This window comes from Misgurnus anguillicaudatus, chromosome 10 (assembly GCF_027580225.2).
Source record: "Misgurnus anguillicaudatus chromosome 10, ASM2758022v2, whole genome shotgun sequence".
In the NCBI taxonomy this organism is placed as follows: Eukaryota; Metazoa; Chordata; class Actinopteri; order Cypriniformes; family Cobitidae; genus Misgurnus; species Misgurnus anguillicaudatus.
In genome coordinates this window covers 33,239,121-33,260,042 of record NC_073346.2, presented here as the reverse complement: position 1 = coordinate 33,260,042, position 20,922 = coordinate 33,239,121, and the positions used below count along the sequence as shown (strand labels likewise).

The 20,922-nt window shown below is 40.4% G+C and overlaps 1 protein-coding gene across 3 annotated transcripts in view; it reads left to right on the top strand.

Moving 5' to 3' along the window:
• The window catches only part of dyrk1b (dual-specificity tyrosine-(Y)-phosphorylation regulated kinase 1B), a 42,533-nt gene extending 22,000 nt beyond the window's left edge, over positions 1 to 20,533 (top strand). For 2 of the 3 annotated variants that reach the window (XM_055211010.2, XM_055211008.2), the window contains exons 2-11: positions 9,360 to 9,505; positions 10,681 to 10,800; positions 11,302 to 11,490; positions 11,676 to 11,823; positions 12,322 to 12,608; positions 13,008 to 13,154; positions 13,387 to 13,548; positions 16,714 to 17,017; positions 17,101 to 17,204; positions 17,395 to 20,533. In XM_055211010.2, coding sequence (XP_055066985.1) covers positions 9,443 to 9,505; positions 10,681 to 10,800; positions 11,302 to 11,490; positions 11,676 to 11,823; positions 12,322 to 12,608; positions 13,008 to 13,154; positions 13,387 to 13,548; positions 16,714 to 17,017; positions 17,101 to 17,204; positions 17,395 to 18,132 — 2,262 coding nt within the window. In that variant the 5' untranslated portion in view covers positions 9,360 to 9,442 and the 3' untranslated portion in view covers positions 18,133 to 20,533. The remainder of the gene's footprint in view (positions 1 to 9,359; positions 9,506 to 10,680; positions 10,801 to 11,301; positions 11,491 to 11,675; positions 11,824 to 12,321; positions 12,609 to 13,007; positions 13,155 to 13,386; positions 13,549 to 16,713; positions 17,018 to 17,100; positions 17,205 to 17,394) is intronic. The other variant, XM_055211009.2, reaches the window with a different exon arrangement.
• The last annotated feature ends 389 nt before the right edge of the window (positions 20,534 to 20,922 follow it).

Sequence of the window (20,922 nt, the reverse complement as noted above, 5' to 3'; positions counted from 1 at the left end):
TTAGTCAAATGTTTTACACACTTCAGATACCCCCATAGACATGCACTCCTTTTCCCATAATTGTCTTAACACATAATATGTTGAAACAATCATGGGAATAGGCACATTCTCAAACGCTTTCAGAGTCTGCTTGATCTTTGCGTCACTTCTGCGCGGTAATTTGTGCTGTGTGCTATGGGAGCTCTACGTGAGGTGTGAGCTCACAGTGATCGCTCTGTTGCTGGGAATCTTAGAGCTGCAGCAGAATGCTGCTCTCCACACCAGCATGTACTGTATCGTGCACGATGTACGTCACAAAGCAGATTTGGTCTTTTTAGATTCTAAAGGGTATGATGAAGACACGTATGATTGATTTGTGGTGATGGATTCCGATTATGTTGCTGCGCCATTGATTTTTTTTCATACCTCAATTTTTGCTCATGAATTAAAGGGATAGTTCACCCAAAAATGATAAGTATGTCAAAACCATTTCAATGGATTCAAAGTATTGCTGTGCATGAATGACCCTGAAGACCACTGTTGTATTTATTTATTAATTACAGTGCATTTAATTATAGACTTACAGCGCATTTAAGGTATACATTTATATCAGTATGTGTGTTCCCTGGGAATTAAACCCATGACCTTTTTAGTGCTAATATAAAGTCCTACCAATTGCATTTACATATAGGCATTTAGCAGACACTTTTATCCAAAGCGACTTACAAAGATAAGGAAACAATCAAGTGATTCGTCATAAGGAAGCAATAATACAAGAGGTGCTTATACAAAGTTGCAAGTTTCACAGAGAGAATAAATATATAAATAAATATTTATTTATTTATTATGTGATAAAGTACGGTAACTAGTCATTAAAGCTCAGTATAAAATGGCTTTTGAATATCGTGGGAATTTGGAGTCCAGTGATTATCAGTATAGTGTTTATTAATATGTAAAATGTCAGTTGATGCTTCTTTGGTCCATTCTTTGGCCCAATTGTTGGACTTCAAGGACTCGGTTGTCTGTCAAATATTGATCTGTTTAATACAGTTCAATGGACCATTTCAAGAATGTTTCCAAACTTTATTAAACTCCTGCACTGTAAAACAAACTAATGCAGGATTACACAATTTTTGAATTAGCTTAAAACATTAATGTGCATTTGAGCCGCAGCTATGAAGATCATATAATAAAGCGTTTGTGAATTGGTCAGTTGTATAAGTCTTATTGTGGCAGCAGTACACCCCATTTAACTCCAAATTGACTTAGTTTGCGCTACTTTACACAAAGAGAGAGAAAACGGAAAGTTTGTGCCAAACTTGTTGCTTAGTAAATTTAATAGATACAGAAGAAAAATAGAAGGACTTTTGTTTTTTGTTGTTGTTGATATATCCAAAATTGTGCTCATTCTTCAAACTAACACTCATCCTGTATCCATAACATTATCCCTCCAATAGGACGACTGTTATTGTTTACAGTTATTGTTAAAGGATTGGATTACAGGATTATGAGTAGGGCCTTTATGCATTTTCTGCCGCAAATTTTTATTTTTATCTGTGTATCCAACTGACTTTTTCTCCCGTTGCTATTTTTGTCCCCCCACCCCAGCCTGGCATGTCAAGCACTATGTGTATAACTGCCTTTCTGAAGCCTCAGTAACTCTTTTAAAGATAGATATAACTGCAAGTAACCTACTGGGTTTAGAGGAACTGCTGTCGGTCTCTGCGTCCGCCTTTTAGAGACAAAGAGCTGATGTTGTAGCCGATAGGACATCTGAACATATCATATCATATCAATCTCAGCTGTGAACCGATGGAGTTTGGACTGTGAAAAGGACAGTTGTGGCATTAACACAAACCCATCAGTTTGTATGAGGCCTTCGCTCTTTGCCCCTTTCGCTCAGACTGCCTTTAATGTTTGTTTGCTTACCACTGTTAAGTCTAAAGGTGAAACGTGCCACGTGATTATTTTCCTATAGGACATTATAAGGTAACTGTTTTATGTAGGCTGTTGAAGCAGTCTTTAATTAGATGATGAGGTTTGGTATTATTTGATATTTTGACATACACTTTGACACGTTGTTCTGATGTTAGAGTGCAAGTATTTTGACAATAGATATTAAAGTCCAGTTTTAAGACAATGGGACCCCCAGATGTGACATAACTTAAAAGTCTGTACAGGATTTTAGTACATCATTTCGTCATTTTAACCTTCCCAAAAGTTCTTGTAGCATTGAAAGCCAACACAAGCTTAGCAGACCTTTATGCCAAAGTGCATTGTGGCATTTTATGACCACAATCAATTCAGTTTTGTTCAAGTTCTGATTTAGCTTAAAGGATTAGCCGTTTTCTTACAAAAAATCCAGATAATTTACTCGCCACCATGTCATCCAAAATGTTGATGTGTTTCTTTGTTCAGTCGAGAAGAAATTATGTTTTTTGAGGAAAACATTCCAGGATGTTCTCATTTTAATGGACTTTAATGGAGCACAATACTTAACAGTTTTAATACAGTTTAAAATTTCAGGACTCTAAACGATCTCAAACGAGGCATAAGGGTCTTATCTAGCGAAACAATTGTCATTTTTGGCAAGAAAATAATATGTCATCACGTTAAGAGGTCACGGATGACGTATCGAGACTACCCCCCAGTGTTTACAAGTGTGGAGAAAGATGCTATGTCGAATGATACTAATTAATGTCTTTGTGTCAGTTTATTGTTTAAAATAGTCCGCAATTGTGCGTTTCATATATGTAACACGTGACCTTTCGACATCATCACGTAATTACGTGAGGTTGCGCTGGCGCATTACAGGACTGGAGGAAGACGAGAATTTGTGGGTTGAAAGTGCATATTTTTTATTTTTCTGGCCAAAAATGACAATCGTTTCGCTAGATAAGACCCTTATGCCTCGTTTGGGATCATTTAGAGTCCTTTGAAACTTTAATTTTAAACTGCATTAAAACTGTTAAGTGTTGGGTGCCGTTAAAGTCCATTAAAATTAGAAAAATTCTGCAATGTTTTCCTCAAAAAACATAATTTCTTCTCGACTGAACAAAGAAAGACATCAACATTTTGGATGACATGGTGGTGAGTAAATTATCTAGATTTTTTTTTAAAGAAAATGGACTAATCCTTTAATTGAACTTACCTACACTTGCTTTTAGTTAAGATAAACATTGCATCTTTATGCAAAAAAATCTGCCTGTTGTCATATTTTACATATTCATGGGAGAAAAGTAAGAAATATCTTCATCCTGATTGGCTCTCAGTCTCCCCGCCTCTTGCTGGATTAGACATGGGCTTGAATCGGTACAAAAACATGTTTTTGTTTACCAGATGCGCACACACAGTGTACCTGCAAGACCAGAACAGCCATTCTGCCCATCCATCCAACATCTCAAATAACACACATCTAGCTTTCTCACTGAAGGCGTGTTAAACATGGAAACAACTTTTCTCTGTGCCATTCCCAATATCTCTTTCCCTGTCGCTCACACACACGCGTTTCTCAGGTATTTCACAGTTTTCCTTTGTCTGTGTTTGTGTCTCACAGCCTGACTCAGTCTGAAATCATTCTGGCTCTCCTCTTTCCAAAAGGAAAGTAAACAGTGTGAATAGGCCCAGTCCTCACTCTGTGTCAACATCCACCTTCACTGGAGCAAGTGGCTCTTTACTCAAGGGGCGCTTGATTAGTGCTGGTCACTTTAGATTAGCCAGTCTGGTGTTAACGTAAGCTCGTGTTCGTCTTGAGCTGTGAAGGTGCAGCCTTGACGGGAGATCAGCACGTAGCTTCTTTAGGTCCCGCGACTGATGTTTAAAACTTAAGGGGTGGAGTCTTGGCACTGACGGTAATAACAAGCCGCCTTAAATTGTGATTGGGATAGCAAACGTTTCCTTAAAATGTTAGATGGTTGGTACATTTCAAAAAAGATACTAAGTAGTGAGGTTCGAATAATCTCAATATTCGCTGAGTCGAATAATTTCAATACTGTCAAAAATTGGCCAGTTATCATGTCCATTCCTTTTGATCTGGACTGGCGGATTATATGGCGGTCAATGGATTATAAACTATTTCTGTTTAAAAATATTTTTAGTTAATTTGAGTTCTTTGTGTGTAAACTAAAGGGCTCATTTTAGTTGTGCGTAGGTCCTACAGGGTAGCCACGACGGCATAGCCGTGACGGCGCAGGTTCCGCATCAGTTTTCATTTATACTTTTGCGTCGTCGTCCGTGTCGACTTGCAACACGCGCAGACCGCTGGTAGGCAGTATCCACGTGTTTTTTACCACATTAGCAGCATGACCGTCAATGAAGAAGCAGCTTGGCAAGTTAACCCACAAACAAGGAAGGGAGGGGTTCTAGTGGACCAATCACAGCGCTTGCGGTCTGCGTAGAACTGACGCACTGTTAAAAGTTTTGCGAGGTGCACGTCAGGCTACGCAGAGCTACACACAGGCTACGGATAACCTACAGCGTAGAGCTTACGCTCGACTATAAATTGGGCTTAAGTATTCATCTGTCTTACTGGTCATGGATTTGGCATACGCTTTAATCCATTGCAATTTACAGGGCATTCAATCTACACATTGTCTTATCATAGTGTTCCCTGTGAAGCAAACCCATGACCTTTGCGTTGCTAACGCGCGTGTTCTACCAACTGCATTATGAACAGTTATCTAGGCTATATATTTGCATTATATCATGCATCAGTTCTCTAGATGTTGGTTTCGTATCAGCAATTTAGGGCCGAACAATATTAAAAATTCCAGGAAATTTTGCAAATGTGTGTATTGCAATATGGGTGTATTACAACGGTTTGGAATTACTGAGTGTTTATATTACTTTAAAGTTTGATGTAGTTGAAGTTTTACTGTTGGTTCATACCAGACGCGAGTTCAACAATTTGCGCGAGTAGATTACATACAAAGTCAATGCAAAGACGCGATCTGAAGCGTCCTTGCGTTGGGCGATGCGAATGACGCGATATGGACGGCGCGTTTGCCTCAGACGCTTCTTCGCCCAAGTTAAAAATATTAAATTTGAGTTAAATCCCGCAAGTAATCTAAAACGGGTAACCCTATGCCCGTGTTTGGTGTGTACGTAGCATGAATGTTACTGTCTTCGAAAAATTGTGAAACGTATATTGGTTATATAATTTTCGAATTTCAATTACAAACTTAAAGCATTATCATACGGCATATGAAATGTTGGGTTATTTAGAAAGTTATTGCATTTTCTTAACCATCGTGCAGCCCTACATCAAGTGAACCTGAACACGAGTTGCTTGAATATACAACAAACAGACAGTGCTTGTTTTAGTTTCACCTGTTGCTGGCCTGCATACATCTATAGCTAATGTCGTATTTTAAGGTGGGGAATTTATTTTATATTTGTATGAGCTCTCAATTTACCAGTGTCACTGTTTGAGGCGTCAACCCAGATGGCTTTTTATTAATAGTGTGGAGACTGACTCAGCTATGGGGTCCTGACTGTTGAAAGTTTTCTGTGGGAGTGTTTGGGGTTTGGCTGCCAGGAAAGGTTGGACGGGGTTATCGCTTAATACGACTGGAGGCGTTGAACTTGGTTGAAAGGTTGAACGTTTTGCACCAGCCCTGTTGAGGATGGTGTCCTTTTGCAAATGAGGCGGTTCAGAGAATCCAGGGTTGAGATCAGGTGGAGGTTTACCAGTGGGGGATCACGGGATGGTAGTTGGCAGCACAAGCTCATTCAGTTCTTAAAAATAATCCTGTAATGATTCCTAATGAACGATCCTTCCTGAAACTTTGACTTGGTAAGACGAGTATAACCCAACCTCAATGCCCTCACACTTCGTATGCAAACAATGTATTAGTTAGCGGTCCTTTCTCGAGTGGAATAAAGGAAACGACAGAAATGACAATACAAGGATGTACTTCCTTTCAGAGTTTTTTTACGAAATTATATAGAGTGAGGAATATCTTTTTATTGCATATTATTTGGTATGAAACACCGACTGCTTCCCAGTGCATGCTGGGAGATTTGTCCCATTGATTGTTTTTTATCAAGTAAACATTTTTTTTGTCTACTATACAGTCAGTAATGGTTTCATTTCTGTTTATCTAGTTCTCACTGGCCAAGTTTGAGATACGAAGTTGCCTCGCACCCTTAAAAACATACCTTGCTCGGAGGCCAACCATTGTTAAACACTGTAGACCTGATTTTAGCTGCACTCATCCCTCAGGGCTTTTGAACTGTATGAAAGCCTGAAGTCCTGTGGTATGGGGCATGACACCCATGTGACCTGCCATCTGCAGGCATGTTAGACAGCGGGTAAAATTTGACACACACACACATATATAACCTCTATGTTCTGTATGTCTACAATGTCCCGCTTTGCAAAGCAGCTTTAGACACACGGTCCAGTGATCTATGCTTTAGCAACACAACTGTGGTTTATACAAAGTTCAAGTTGTTACCAACACAGTTTATTTGCATGCTTAGGTTGAATGTGCGACCTTAAAGACACACTGACCTGCCTTTAAACACGCAGCTTTGTTCGATGCGTTGACTTTCCACTGAAACAGGAAGTTAGGGCGGGACATACTGCATGACTCCTCCCCCTTTAAACTAATAGCATTTAGTTTACATCGCAGCATGGAATCTGATAAGAAGCCGAAGTGTGAAATGATGTCATACAAATCATTGATCCAATTTGTTTGAAATGTAAAGACTTTTCAGAGTGTACTTGTATGTAGATCCAGGTTTTCTTATCCTCAAGGCTAACATATTTACACTAAAAGCCAAAAAAAGGTAGTTTTATAATGTTATAAACTTTAATAATGATTTTTTTCAGAGGATAAATGCTTTTTTCCTTTAATGCCTATCATGGTGTGTCCAACTTTGGCTCAGTAGCACATGCGTACCCATTACCCTAACAGGGAATAAGATAGGGGGTCAATACGGACTTCGAAGGGGGGGGGGGGTGTTCAGCTGTTCTCATGCACACACTACCATCCTCTTCCTGTGCCTTAGAGACAGGGAGTAGGCTGGTCTGTTGCCATGGTGACATCCTGATTGGCAGCTGGCAGCTGTGTTTGGTCAGCTGTGGGGATGCGGGTGATGGTTGGAGGGGGGGTGTCGTGGTCTATGCGTGGTTAATTGCAGTGCGTGATTGCTTCATCCACCACTTGATATATTTAACCGACAATAAAATCTACCCAGGCACCTGCGTGTCTACAGATGAGCGTTGGGTGTCATCCGTTTTATTTTATTAATATTCTTGCACGTTGGGGACAACGTTTGTTTGCGTGCTATGGCCAGATCAGCGTCGATCGAGAGAGGAGGAAAAAGAAAAAGGTAACAGGCAGGGAAAGGGAGGGCGAGAGCGGCATTGTGGGAAGGGTTGCTGATACAGCACAAGCTACCAGGTTTATTTATAGAGACCTCGCCGCCCAGCCCTTGGATACCGGCAGCCAATCAGGAGGAAGAGAGAGAGGGCGCCTCTGACCAATGAGAGCGGAGGAAGGGGGGTGTCACACTCAGGAAGTTCTCAATGTGTTCATTTCAGCATTTAAAGGCACAGTGTGACCTTTTTTTTTGGTGCTCAGCAGATCGCTTTCTTTAAACAGTCATCATATCTTTATGAAAATGAGTTTAGAGATGAATGAAAATTAATATGAAGGTTAACGACACTTTTAATGCAATTTCATTGTTTAAAGAATAAGAAAGGCATGATGTGCTTTGGCAGTATCAACCAGTTGCTAACAAGCATAAGGCATTTGGGAAGTAACTGAGCAGTCCAGTTGGAGATGTGGCGTGATTTTGGTTTCCAAGAACGCATATGCTGATAAAATCCATTGCTTCAATGCACTAAAAGTCGCTTTGGATAAAAGCATCTGGCAAATGCATAAATGTAACGTAATGTCTTGTAATAAGATGAGTCACATATCTAATGCTCTGTACATCCAAGCATCCCCCTGTCAGTAAGTTGATGGTGGGACTCCTCCTATGGGCATGTAACAGCAATGCTCGCCGTCACTCTCTGGAATTGATGGTGGTCAGATGTGTCGTTTTGCACTTTGTTTAAGCTACGGCCATTGATCGTGGGGCTATTTCAAGTTGTAATGTGTCACTGATAAATTTCACCCCTATTACTCCTCACCTGTCAGCCCTTGAAAGTGGCAATAAAAGCATTTGCTGTGGGATATCTCATCCATTTCATATCCTCCCCGTTTCACTTGTACATCCTCGCTTCCGCACTCAGCAATCTTACTTAATTACTGTATTCTTGGCACATGTTCACCCGTTCTCTTAATGTCTATTTCCTTTTTATGTTATGAATGGGAACGTTCTGGGTGGATTATTGGGGATGAAAATAAAATGGCATCTTGTAGTTTAAAATATCAGTTGGTACAGCATTAAATGCATGTAGTTTAGTGTCCCAATCTTTTTTATAAAAATTTTTTTTTTTTTGTACATTTTTTTGCACTATGTTGTAATGCAAAAAAGCTCTGAAGTGTTTACTTTACGCATTTTTGTAGTATTTGTTGCACATTGCATTTTTAAATAATTAGCATGTTATACTTTTATTACATTATTCACCATTGAAAATAATGGCAATACATATGGTGGGCTCCACCATGCATGTAAGGGTAAATCACTAGGTAGTAGTCTAGTGTGCACTCTGAATGCTACATATTCGTGGCCAATAAGTGGCAGCACAGGACCATGGATAGCTCTGCTTGTCTCAGTCACTCCCATTTCCCACTGAGATTTTAGTGTGCAAAGTCAAACACTGCTTTTCTTTGTTTTGCTTGTTTTACAGTGACCTACTGAACACTGATTTTCAGGCGTTTGCATATTAACAGCCCAGAGCTGTCTGCAAAATATGTGTTGTTCAAAAACTCAAAAAAGAGATTTATTCTGAATTATACCACGGGTCTGTTGAATGCTGTATTCTGATTGGCTGAGAAATGTTCCGTGGGTATGCATTAATTTCTAATAATCGCACACCTAACTTCTCAAATTAGGCACCAGAGCAATGTTTGTGGTAACCGTGGTATAAAAGGAATAATTGACTCCGGTCCTTTAATTATTTGAAAATAATGCACACCCGCGGTGTAACGGCACGACGCGACCGCATTGCACCTTGGGTGTGCATTATTTTCTTATAATTCAATGGCCCGTCGTCAATTATTCCTTACTTTCCAAACTATTGGGCCATTACATGAACGTCTCCAATCAAACACAATCCTTGACATGCTTATTTGTAAATTACGTTGAAGATCTTCCAATAAAAAGTTTTTTTTAATTCATTTTCATATTTCTACTTTTGTGCCACTGTTTTCTTAAGTTTGCGATTTATCTTCTCAAACCATCTCTCTCATTTCTCTCTAAAGGTGGAAGCAGCTCAGGATGCAAGCCCCCCTCCTCTACCCTCTGCCAGCCTGCCGCCTTGGGCTTCTCCCCCGCTGAGCCAACCATGTCGAGCCAGCACAGCCACCCCTCCTTTAGTAACATCCACTCCATGGCCGACCAGCAGCAGGTATTAGATAGACCCTCTCTAAATCGTACTAAATCGTACCATATAACAATTATAAAAGTAAATGGCATCTTGCAAAAAATTACAATCCAGGATAGATCAAAATATGTAGCTCAACTCGTACAGTATAGGTCTAAGGTCATGGATTCAATCAGAAAAAAGCTCCTAATATTTGTTATTTAGGTACAAATATGAATTTTTGAGGTGCTAATATAAACTCTTTAAATACAAAGGTATACCTTTTGAAAGGGTACCGTCCCAGCGACAGCTTCTGTACTCTTGGGAGAGTTTGGGGAATGCACATAGTAATAAAACACATTGCTTAAAAGCAGAGGCGGACACTACTTAAGTATTTTTACTTTCTACTTAAAAGTAAATTTTCAAGTATGCGTATTTTATCATGTTTTTCTTTGGAAACAAAACAATTTTTACTCCACAGCATTTCATAATTTCAAGTTTTTGGTTCATATTTAATATTTAAGTACATTAAACATCTAGTATTTTTTTACTTTTACTCAAGAAAAGTAAAAGTACACAATTTTTTGTAATTAGGTATTAAATCAATTTTAATATGCAATATAAAAGGAGTACACAGTATGATTCTATGCTTTAGAATGTAGTGAACATTTTTTTGTAAAGTAATTTTTTTCCCAAGATGAACACTCGGATAAAGCACGGATGCTTGGAAAATGTATCTAAAATACTCAAGTAGTGTCCACCTCTGCTTAAAAGCACTACAAGTTGTTTTGGATAAGTATGATAGTGTACATTTACTAGTTTACTTAGTTTGGTTTGCATTGTATGTCTATATTTACACCCAGTTTGTAAAAACAATCTTAAGTCTTTTTGTATGATTTACTGTTTTTACATAAAATCATTCTAGATGATGTAAAGAAAAGTTTGTGAAAATATAACCTTGACATCTTTAATACTGAGTAAGGTCATGTCAAAGATTGAAATTAAAATGAAATCAATGAGTAAACTTGAACTAAATCTCAAAATCAGATTGAGATTTTAACCTGGATTTTACAGACCGGGTCACATGTCTACAACTATAGACTGTGTATTTTCTAAAGTAAATGTATTTAAAACTAAGAAGTAACCAAGAAAATGAAGATTAGGCCTGTTTACCTTTTTGTCATTATTTTCTTCTAACCAATGTTGTGGCGTTTGTACAGGTGCTGTCAGATATGACCATCCTGCAGAGGAGGATTCCACCCAGTTTTCGAGATCCCGCCAGCGCCCCGCTACGAAAACTTTCTGTCGATCTCATCAAGACATACAAGCACATCAATGAGGTGAGCAGTTACAAATTAAGTGTAGTCGCACACTTTTATTGTGGTCCTTACAAATCCTAAAACCAAAATCTTAGCCAATCCAGAGACATTTATTTTCTCAGCATTACTTTAGAGCAACTGTTATTCTGAACATTAACTAACACTACTACATTACATGGGGTGGTTTCCCGAACAGGGATTAGTTTAAGCCAGGACTAGGCCTTAGTTTAATTAGGAAATATAACTAGTTTTAACAAACATGCTTTACTAAAAACATTACTGGTGTGCATTTTGAGGAAAAACAAAGGGCACTGATCTATATTAAGATATGTCAGTGCAAGTGGTTTTCAGTTTGGAAAGCTCTTATATTTATTTTAGTCTAGGACTAGTCTAATCCCTGTCCAGGAAACCGCCCCATAATGTTTAATCGGGCATTAATTAGAAATGACATAACATTAAAGAAACATCTAAATTTGTAAATAAACCTTTATCCATATTAAGAACACGTGCTTGGCTTTCCAGGTGTATTACACAAAGAAGAAAAGGCGAGCCCAGCAGGTTCCCCCTGAGGACTCCAGCACCAAAAAAGAGCGCAAGGTGTACAACGATGGCTACGACGACGACAACTATGATTACATTGTGAAAAACGGGGAGAAGTGGCTGGACCGCTACGAGATCGACTCGCTTATTGGAAAGGGCTCCTTCGGACAGGTAAGACCATATCAAGAAACGATAAAGTATAGTGCGGTAGATTAACCAGAGTAAAGATTTGCTATATTAAATGTGCTAAATCAATGTACAAAATATGATGCGTTTATTTACTTTTATGTTACACGAATCACAATACATTGTTACTACTTGGTGCCATTAGAGATATGATGTTTCTGCTTGTGTAGGTGGTGAAAGCTTATGACCACCACGAGCAGGAGTGGGTGGCCATCAAGATCATCAAGAACAAGAAAGCCTTCCTGAACCAGGCCCAGATCGAGCTGCGGCTTCTTGAGCTCATGAACAAACACGACACTGAGATGAAGTACTACATAGGTAAACTTTACATGCATTTAGTTGTACTGTGACTTGCAATGCAAGAATGCCAAGAAATGGGCATGGGAATCATCAGGACTTGAATTTTCCTTGTTTTGATTTTGAGTTGAAGTAATGTCTTGCAGTTCAGTGAGTCAAATGTTAATTCGGTAAGAGCTCTGACTGATTCATTAAGTGACCAATGAGATTTTCTGTGACTCATGTGCGAATCATTAAAAACTGATTCATAAGAGTCATTTGCTTGACAGCCTGACTACGTTGGTCGCTGTGTTTGTTAGTTGTTGCGTTCAACCTGCGTCAGCAACGCGACAAAGATAGACAATAAAAATGTCATTGTGCTTGTTTGAGAACCATAAATGAATCAGAAACCATAAAATGAATCTAGTTCCTGACTCCCATGACTCCATTGAGGAATACAATCACATATGCATGCTTAGTTTGCTGTTTAACTTGCATATGGTCCTAATATTTCTTTCTTTTTGTTTTGGTTTCCTTCAGTCCACTTAAAGAGGCACTTCATGTTTCGTAACCACCTGTGCCTGGTATTCGAGCTCCTCTCCTACAACCTGTACGACCTCCTGCGCAACACCAACTTCCGCGGCGTCTCGCTCAACCTGACGCGCAAGTTCGCTCAGCAGCTGTGCACGGCGTTGCTCTTCCTGGCCACGCCCGAGCTCAGCATCATCCACTGCGACCTCAAGCCCGAGAATATCCTCCTGTGCAACCCCAAGCGCAGTGCCATCAAGATTGTGGACTTTGGCAGTTCCTGTCAGCTAGGACAAAGGGTGAGACTACGTCTCAGGCCTATTGGCTTCCATATTTTTTACCGGCAGGCTGAGATGAGGTCGCACCCGGTAGTTAACTAGCGCAGATTTCTGAAAAATCGCATTCTTTATGGCACGGCCGATGTAAAACGAATAGAGGAGATGTTAGGGTGACCCTGAATCTGTTCGTAGTGGCTAGGTGCGATGTGCATTCATGGCACATCCTAGAGGACTTTCCCAGCTTGAGAATAGGTTCCCGGTGCTGGTGGTGGTGCTACACCCTCCTTAACTCGCAGCTTCTGCTGCCCCCTGGTGGAGATAAAGTAGAAGTCACTGTGAAAGCTTAGTTCACACTAAATTAACTTGATGATAGAAATTTGTGCATCCTGCATGTCTTTTATCTGATGCTTCTTCCTCCAGATTTACCAGTACATCCAGAGTCGGTTTTACCGTTCGCCCGAGGTGTTGCTGGGCATGCCCTATGACCTGGCTATAGACATGTGGTCCCTGGGCTGTATCCTGGTCGAGATGCACACAGGCGAGCCACTCTTCAGTGGCTCCAATGAGGTATAGCTCATATATCTGCAATATAACTAAATCGAGCGCGGTTGCTTTTCTGCCACTGCCACTAAAATAACAAATGCATTTCAAAATAATCTTGATCTGATCAAATTGTGCAAATGTCCCTCACTGATATTAACCGACATGCTGATTTTATTGCAAAGCAGACACATCAGTTGCACATTGTCAGATTGGGATCTCGCCCTGACACTCTACTGTATGTCTCTCTCTCTCTCAGGTGGACCAGATGAATAAAATAGTGGAGGTGCTAGGGGTCCCTCCTAACCATATGCTGGATCAGGCCCCTAAAGCACGCAAGTACTTCGACAAGCTGTCCGACGGCCTCTGGACCGTCAAGAAGAACAAGGATATTAAGAAGGTACTTTATCCTTCAGCCTCCGTGAGTAAAACTCTGCTTCTACTTAACCTTCACCCTCCTGCCAACGCCCCGCCCCACCCACACTTCATCCGACGTTCACCTTACCTCAAGGAGAGGGGAAGAGAGAAAGCAGGGTGGGGGCCAAAGAATGAGTTTTCAGAGCGATTTAAGTCCAAAGTATACTTGGGTTGTCCACAATCGCATCCATCTGTTGAATACTTTGAGGCTGGAGCGCTCAATTGGGCACAAAACGTTCAAAAAGTACACCTGGGTCTAAATATATCTTTACATTAATGCATTTGGCAAATGCTTTTATCCAAAGCAATTTACGGTGCTTTCAAGGATTTATCGGTTTATAGAAATCAAACCCATCACTTTGACGTTGTCAACTAATCTGTGCTAGACCGCAACCTCCTCCTCTCTCCGCCAGAACCTTAAGCATCTGCTCTTCTTCATCAACATCATTGTCCTTCATCATGATCATTCTCATAACCGTCCTCATTTATGATCTTGATCTTGATCAAAGACTACAATCTAGTTTTATTTTGGTATCCACATACTTCCAAGATGGTGGCACGGCAGTAGCTTGCAGAAGCCACTCCGGATCCAAAGTGCTGCTAATTGGTGGTATTTTCCAACGAAAATGGACATAAGAGCAAACACTGTTCTTGTTTATCATCAAGCTATTCAGTAATTTAGTATCTGAATGGACCGCGATCAAAACAATTGCAAACATGCAAGTGAAGGAGTTGCGCATCTGCAAGATGCACATGTGTATAAATAATTAATCAATCATTGTTTCAGTATTGTGAGGAACAATTCCAATATCATTATCAATATACTGTAGAGCTGTCGACACGATCGACTGTGTCGCCGCTGATAATTAGTCGACATCAATATTTTAATCGATTCCACTATTTTACCTTTTACCTTTTCTCGCGCTAAAATAACAACCGTTTGATCTACACCACTAGTAGACACAAACCTTATGTCAATCGCCATTTCCAACACTTCATCCAACAGTAGATGAAGTGGGGTCAAGTGCAATATCAAACGAGTTAGTTTGCAAAAGTTTTCAAAGGCCAAAGGTAGTACTTCAGATTAGCTGGTAATAAAAGGCTGGTTTGTAAACTAGGTAAGCTTTCGTTAGCATATCACAGCAATACCAGCTCAATGCATGAACATCTGAAGAGAAAACATACTGGGGCTATTCAGGATGATGAGCACTACGGCACGTACCTTACAGCATAGTTTCTTTTGTTGGTAAATTATTTGTTTAGAATAATCAATTAATCGATAAATTAGTCGATAGATCAGTTGATATAAAAATAGTCGTTAGTGTCAGCCCTAATATACGTAAGGAATAATTGACGACGGGCCATTGAATTATAAGAAAATAATGCACCAAGGTGCAATGCGGCACGACGCGAAGCGGGTGTGCATTATTTTCAAATAATTCAAAGGACCGGAGTCAATTATTTCTCTTATACCACGGTTACCACAAACATTGCTCTGGTGCCTATTTTTAAGACATTTGACAATTTAGGTGTGCGGTTATCAGAAATTAATGCATACCCACGGAACATTTCTCAGCCAATCAGAATACAGCATTCAACAGGCCCGTGGTATAATGTGTGATATCAGTACGGCACTACGTGTAAGGTACTTTTTGCTTGGTAAGGAGGTAAAGAGTAAACGTCTGGACTACTTCTGGTGCCTCCTAACAAGAAACCAATCTCAGGGGCTCTATCACACTTTTTGTACCTATTTGTGTGCCAAAAAGTTTGAATATAGGGGTTACACATTTTTTTAGATTTTAATTATTTTATTAGAGTGTATGGAAATACATTTTTAGTAGGGATGCACCGATATGGAAATTTTGGCCGATAACTCTTTAAATTTGGGGGGCGATAACCGATATCTATAGGCCAATAAACATTCATATTATTTTCACAATGAAAAACTCGCAGACCGCGGACATCTTGTCTTTGCGCTAGACTAGCATACTCTTCTTAAGCCCGCAACACATGTCATCTTCATACTATGTCACAGAAAGCACCAATCAAAACTCCACATGGCCAGCAATGAGCAAGTGAAGTGGTTCAACAAACCAAAATAATCCATCATTTATCGGCTTTCATTTATCTGCCTAATTTTGCTTTAAGACCGATAACCGATAATATTAAAAATAAGCAGTTATCGGCCGATAACGATATGTCGGCCCATATATCGTGCATCCCTAATTTTTTGTCATTTTTATAGTGTTTATGGAGCTGGATTGTACAGTACAGTAGTAGATTACAGTCCCTACTGTAAACACCAAAGCAGTGAGTATAGTCTGTTTTTAACGTGTACGTACGCTCAAAGTATAGTTTGACTTGTATGTGTACACAGACGTTCGACGCATGTGCATTGAGACAAAATGCAATGCATCTCGTGTGCTACATACTTCATTCCTTCTGTAGGGGCATGCGCGACCTATGCGAAAAATGTACGCAGGGTTTCAAAAATCCGGCGGTTGTGCATACATTTTGTGCGAACTCTTTTAATGAGGAAAATTGTGTCTCGTGCACTGTACACGGACAATCGCGTACGCGTAAAAAATGGACTATACTTAAGGACTCCTGTTCAAGTATCATTACTTTCACAAAAACACCTTCAGTCCTCATTCACCTCCATTCATACTGTAAATGATTATTTTTCTGTGAAAGTTAACATGAAATGAAAATTCCCCCTTAAATGTCTAACATATTATGTTCTTGGTTTTATTGTGCATTCATAAGTGCACATTATTCTCAAGAAGAAAATTTTTTGGCTTGTAATCTTTCATGAGATATTCAAGCATTGTTTTTTGCTACACTAAATTGCCCAGCCCACTTATCAAAATCCAGTTAATGGACAACTTAACCTGCATTGTTAAATATCCAGTTTCACAATAAAATAAGTTGAGAATCCCATTTCATGTTGACTTTAATAATAATATATAAGTAACACTTGTACATTTATAAATTTAATTAACCTCTTACAGTTTGGCAGGTGTAATGTTATGTTTTTAAACTCCTGACAAAAGCTTGATAACCCCTAGTCTAAGTATGATTATTGTATATTTGTACTAAATTGATGAGGCTAAATTTGTTTGTGTCTTATTCCATCCTCTCCTTTTTTGTTTCCTATTTGTCACACCAGGAATATAAACCACCTGCCACACGACGACTGCACGAGATCCTGGGGGTGGAGACGGGCGGTCCAGGGGGGAGACGGGCTGGAGAACAGGGCCACGCGCCCTGCGACTACCTGAAGTTTAAGGACCTGATCCTGCGCATGCTGGACTATGACCCTAAGACACGCATCACGCCCTTTTATGCGCTGCAGCACAACTTCTTCAAGAAGACGACGGACGAGGGCACCAACACCAGCAGCTCCACCTCCACCAGCCCTGCCATGGACCACAGCCACTCCACCTCCACCACGAGCTCGGTCTCCAGTTCTGGTAAGCATGTGACCATGTTTAGCTTTACAAGCTACGGAAAGTAACATTTTAAAAAGATTGGAATTTTTGTCATTGCTACTTAGGTGGATCCAGCGGTTCTTCCAATGACAACCGAAATTACCGGTACAGCAACCGGTACTACAACAGCGCAGTCACACACACGGACTATGAGATGCAGAGCCCACAGGTGAGGTTACTAACAAAAATTTCATGCATTCCATAAATTAAAGATGCTGTAATTACATAAATGTATTGAACAAAGCTGCGCATTTCATGTCACATCACCAGTGGGTCTCGCATGACATGTTCCCAGCTTCCTGCCGTATACGGGTTGCTAGGCTACAGTTTTTTCAGAGCCCTTTTCTTTCTCATTTTAGGCTCCATCTCAACAGCAGTTGCGCATCTGGCCCGGAGGTGACAGCAGCATGGGTCAGCTGTCCAACAGCAGCAGCGATTCATCTTACACCCAACTGATGTTGCACAAGCCGGCGGCCACGCAGCACTCGCGCCACTTCCTGGGCAACATCGGGGGCATGATGGAGCCACACCATCCCCACCCCATCTACGGCAGTCACCACAGCAACGGCAGACAGCTCCGGCAACAGCAGCAGCAGAACCAGCCGCAGGGCCAGACCTCGCAGGGCCAGCAGGGCCAGGCGCTGATGCCTGTCTCTTCCCCGCAGATGCAGGACAGCATCGAGCTCAGCCTCACCCACCACCACCATCTGGGTCAGTCTTCCATCATGCCACCCCCGTCGAGCTTGGACTCCAGTCAGTACGGCTCCTCCAACCTCCACTTGGGCCTCTCTGCCTTTCGGACTAGGACAGTCATGGCCCCCCAGCAGCCCCCCTCCGCTTCCCAGCCACAGGCCCCAGCCTCCCAGGACAGCATGGTCGCTGCCTCCGGTTTGGGATACATCCCTCCGTGCTACGCCGGCAGCAACAACAATAACAACCCGGCCCAGGGAAGCGTAGGAGTAGGGGGCATGCTTACTGGGGGGCCTCCGCCCAGAGGAGTCGGGGGAGCTGGGGGGCGGCCGGATTCAGAGGAATCCGCCATGATGGCAGTGTGCGGTAGTGGGAGTGGGAGCGGTCAGAGTGCAGCCAACTCTTGATAAATCTTGAACAAATTCCAAAAGCCATACGAAAATTTTAACGAAAACGTAACAGTGACAAAAAATGCCACACCTACACACACACACCACGCGCGCGACACGTAGTCGAACGTAAAACAAACACACGGCCACACCGCAGAGAAAAACTTGTGAAATATCAAACCGTTGATTTTGGTTTTTGGTTTCGTTTTGGTTTTGCATGGGGAGACGGTCAGGGAGGGCACGAATGGGATGATTTTAAAACTATTTTTATCCTTGTTTTCCTGTTAATTTGTTTTTCTTTAATGGAAGGAGAAGAGTGGCGGGCAAAGTGGTCAGAACAGAAGGTTTCAGAAAGTTGGTTTTTACCATTGTTATATTGTTATTTGATTTTATGTCAGGTTTGCAACGAGAGATTTTTGGTTTTTCTTTTCGTTTTTGTGAGAGGATTAAAAAATTGAATGTGTTTGTCAAGACGACAGCAGCATGAGAGAGTTCCCTTAATTTTGTTTTGCCGAAATTGTACATTTTTAATTTATTAAAAATCACTACATGCAGGAGAGAAACGAGAGAGGGCTAGAAGCGATCTAAATCGAGAGGTGGCTATTTGTTCTGGGTTTATTTATTCAAAATTTTATTTATACAGTTTTTTTTATTTCATTTTACTGTTTGAGGGACAAATGACATTTACGCATAGACGACTACAAGCAAACAAAACTAGGTTTTTCTTTTTTTTTAAATTTGTTGTTTGTTTGCTTTTTGATGATATATCTCACCCACCCGCATACGACACACACACACAGGCACGCAGACACATTTTTGTTACTTTTTTTAACGTTTCCAAACTCTATCTCGCTTGACACACTGGCTTATATATCTCAAACTATTAAACGAATCCTACGAATGAAATGACAGAAACTCTTTTTAGTCACCACACAGTGAGAAAAACCAACTAACACCTAGAGGAGGAGGCTGAACCGTGAGCCGCTTTCACAACGTAACTCGACTTCACTTAAAGGAGGAAACGTCTTGGAAAAACATCGCAACGTTTTGCCAGAAGGAAAACCAAAATGCTTCCCTGTTGTTCGTTTCGAAAATAGTCTGCCTTCTTCTATTCGTCATCTCACTCTAGACTCTCTCTGTCATCTCTCACTTTTTGGTTTTGTCTCTTTCTCTTGCTTTTCTAACCTTTTTTGTTTTGGACAGAAAACTATGAACGCGTTAACACATTTGTATTAACTCTGGATATGCTAAGCCAAATCTTGCTGTAGCTCTCTTTCTCTCGCTCTCTCTTCTTATTTTCTTTTTTAGCACACGTTTCTGTTTGAAGGATGAGTCCGGGGTGAGATTTAGCAGGAGGGTGGATTACTTTACTACGAAGGGACATTTTCATGCCCTCCTGACTGCGGCCCCTCCCACTCTGACTTCACATCCTGCCTCTCATTTTCTTTTCTCTCCTGTCTTTATTCCCCACCACAACCACCACCACCACCACCACCTTCCTCCTTCACAACACTCTGTGAGTGCTGTTTGCCATCAAGTCAAAAAAAGTGAACTACTCTCTCGGCTGCTATCTCCACTCTCAACCATGTTCGGATTGCTGCTAAAGAAAACAGACAGAGAAATAAATAAATGAATAAATAAATAAATAAATAAAAATGAAAACTTTTTAACCCTCCTGCTTCAGAAAAATGAAAAATAAACCACTGCATCTCATGTATTTATTACTATTTAACAAGGAAAAAAGAGAGAAAAAAAATGAATCTGTTTTCTGCTGTTTTTTGTTTGCTTTCTTTCTTGGTACAGGTTAAAGCTTGACATTTATATTATGTAACGGAAACATGGTATTAAACAAGTGCCTCGATTTATTGGTCAGCCACTGGACAGAATTGAACAGAAGAGGATTATAGGAGTTTGATCAAGGTTTATTATATGTATAGCTAAAATTCAAGCCTCATGCAACTGTGTAGAAATCCACTACAATTCAAAATTATGTGAAACCTTCGTATTGGAAGTAAGCTTCAGTATGACTGACCGATACCCATATATTTAATTAACTGATGACATCATCACCACCACCACCCATTGTAATCTGTGTACATAGCATTCATGCATCATCCAGTTAACGTTAAAGCAATGTTAGGGTGAAATGTCATTTTCAAGGTTAATTCTAATGACTGGGATTCGAACCTGCGACCTTTAAGGCGACAGGACCTGCAAACTACCTTACTCTGCTCAGATCAGTGATGATGACTGCTGTCCTTTATGTTCTTAATAACCAGTTAAAACTTGTAATTGGCCGCACTGGCTTGACTTTACTTTGTCATTTTTTTCAACATCATCCATCATGAGAACATAATGTCTGAAGTATTATGATATCATCAGTTTTGGTTTCTCTATTAAAGGGAGAGTTGCCTCTGTAGGTCCTCTAAGCTTGTTATGTTTAGAAGACGTTGGATATCAGTTTGTCGCACTCACAATGCACTGTCAGAAACGTGTCTGAGCACTGATAAACTTTGATAATGCAGATGTTTCCGAGCTGCTTATAACACAAATGCAGATCTTTGTGTCTATTAAATCATTATTTAAGAATAAAGGGAAATAAATAAATATATATATATAAAACTGGAGGGGTCTTGGGGGGGCAGTATTCAGAAAAACTTGTTGCTCTGTCACCTCTCAATAAATTTTGAAAACTCAACCAAAAAATACCAAGTGGAGGAGCATCTCACAGCATATTTTGATTACAAATAATCTATCAAACTGTATAAATATCAAACTGTAAGCAGAAGATGCAGGAGGATTTATCAA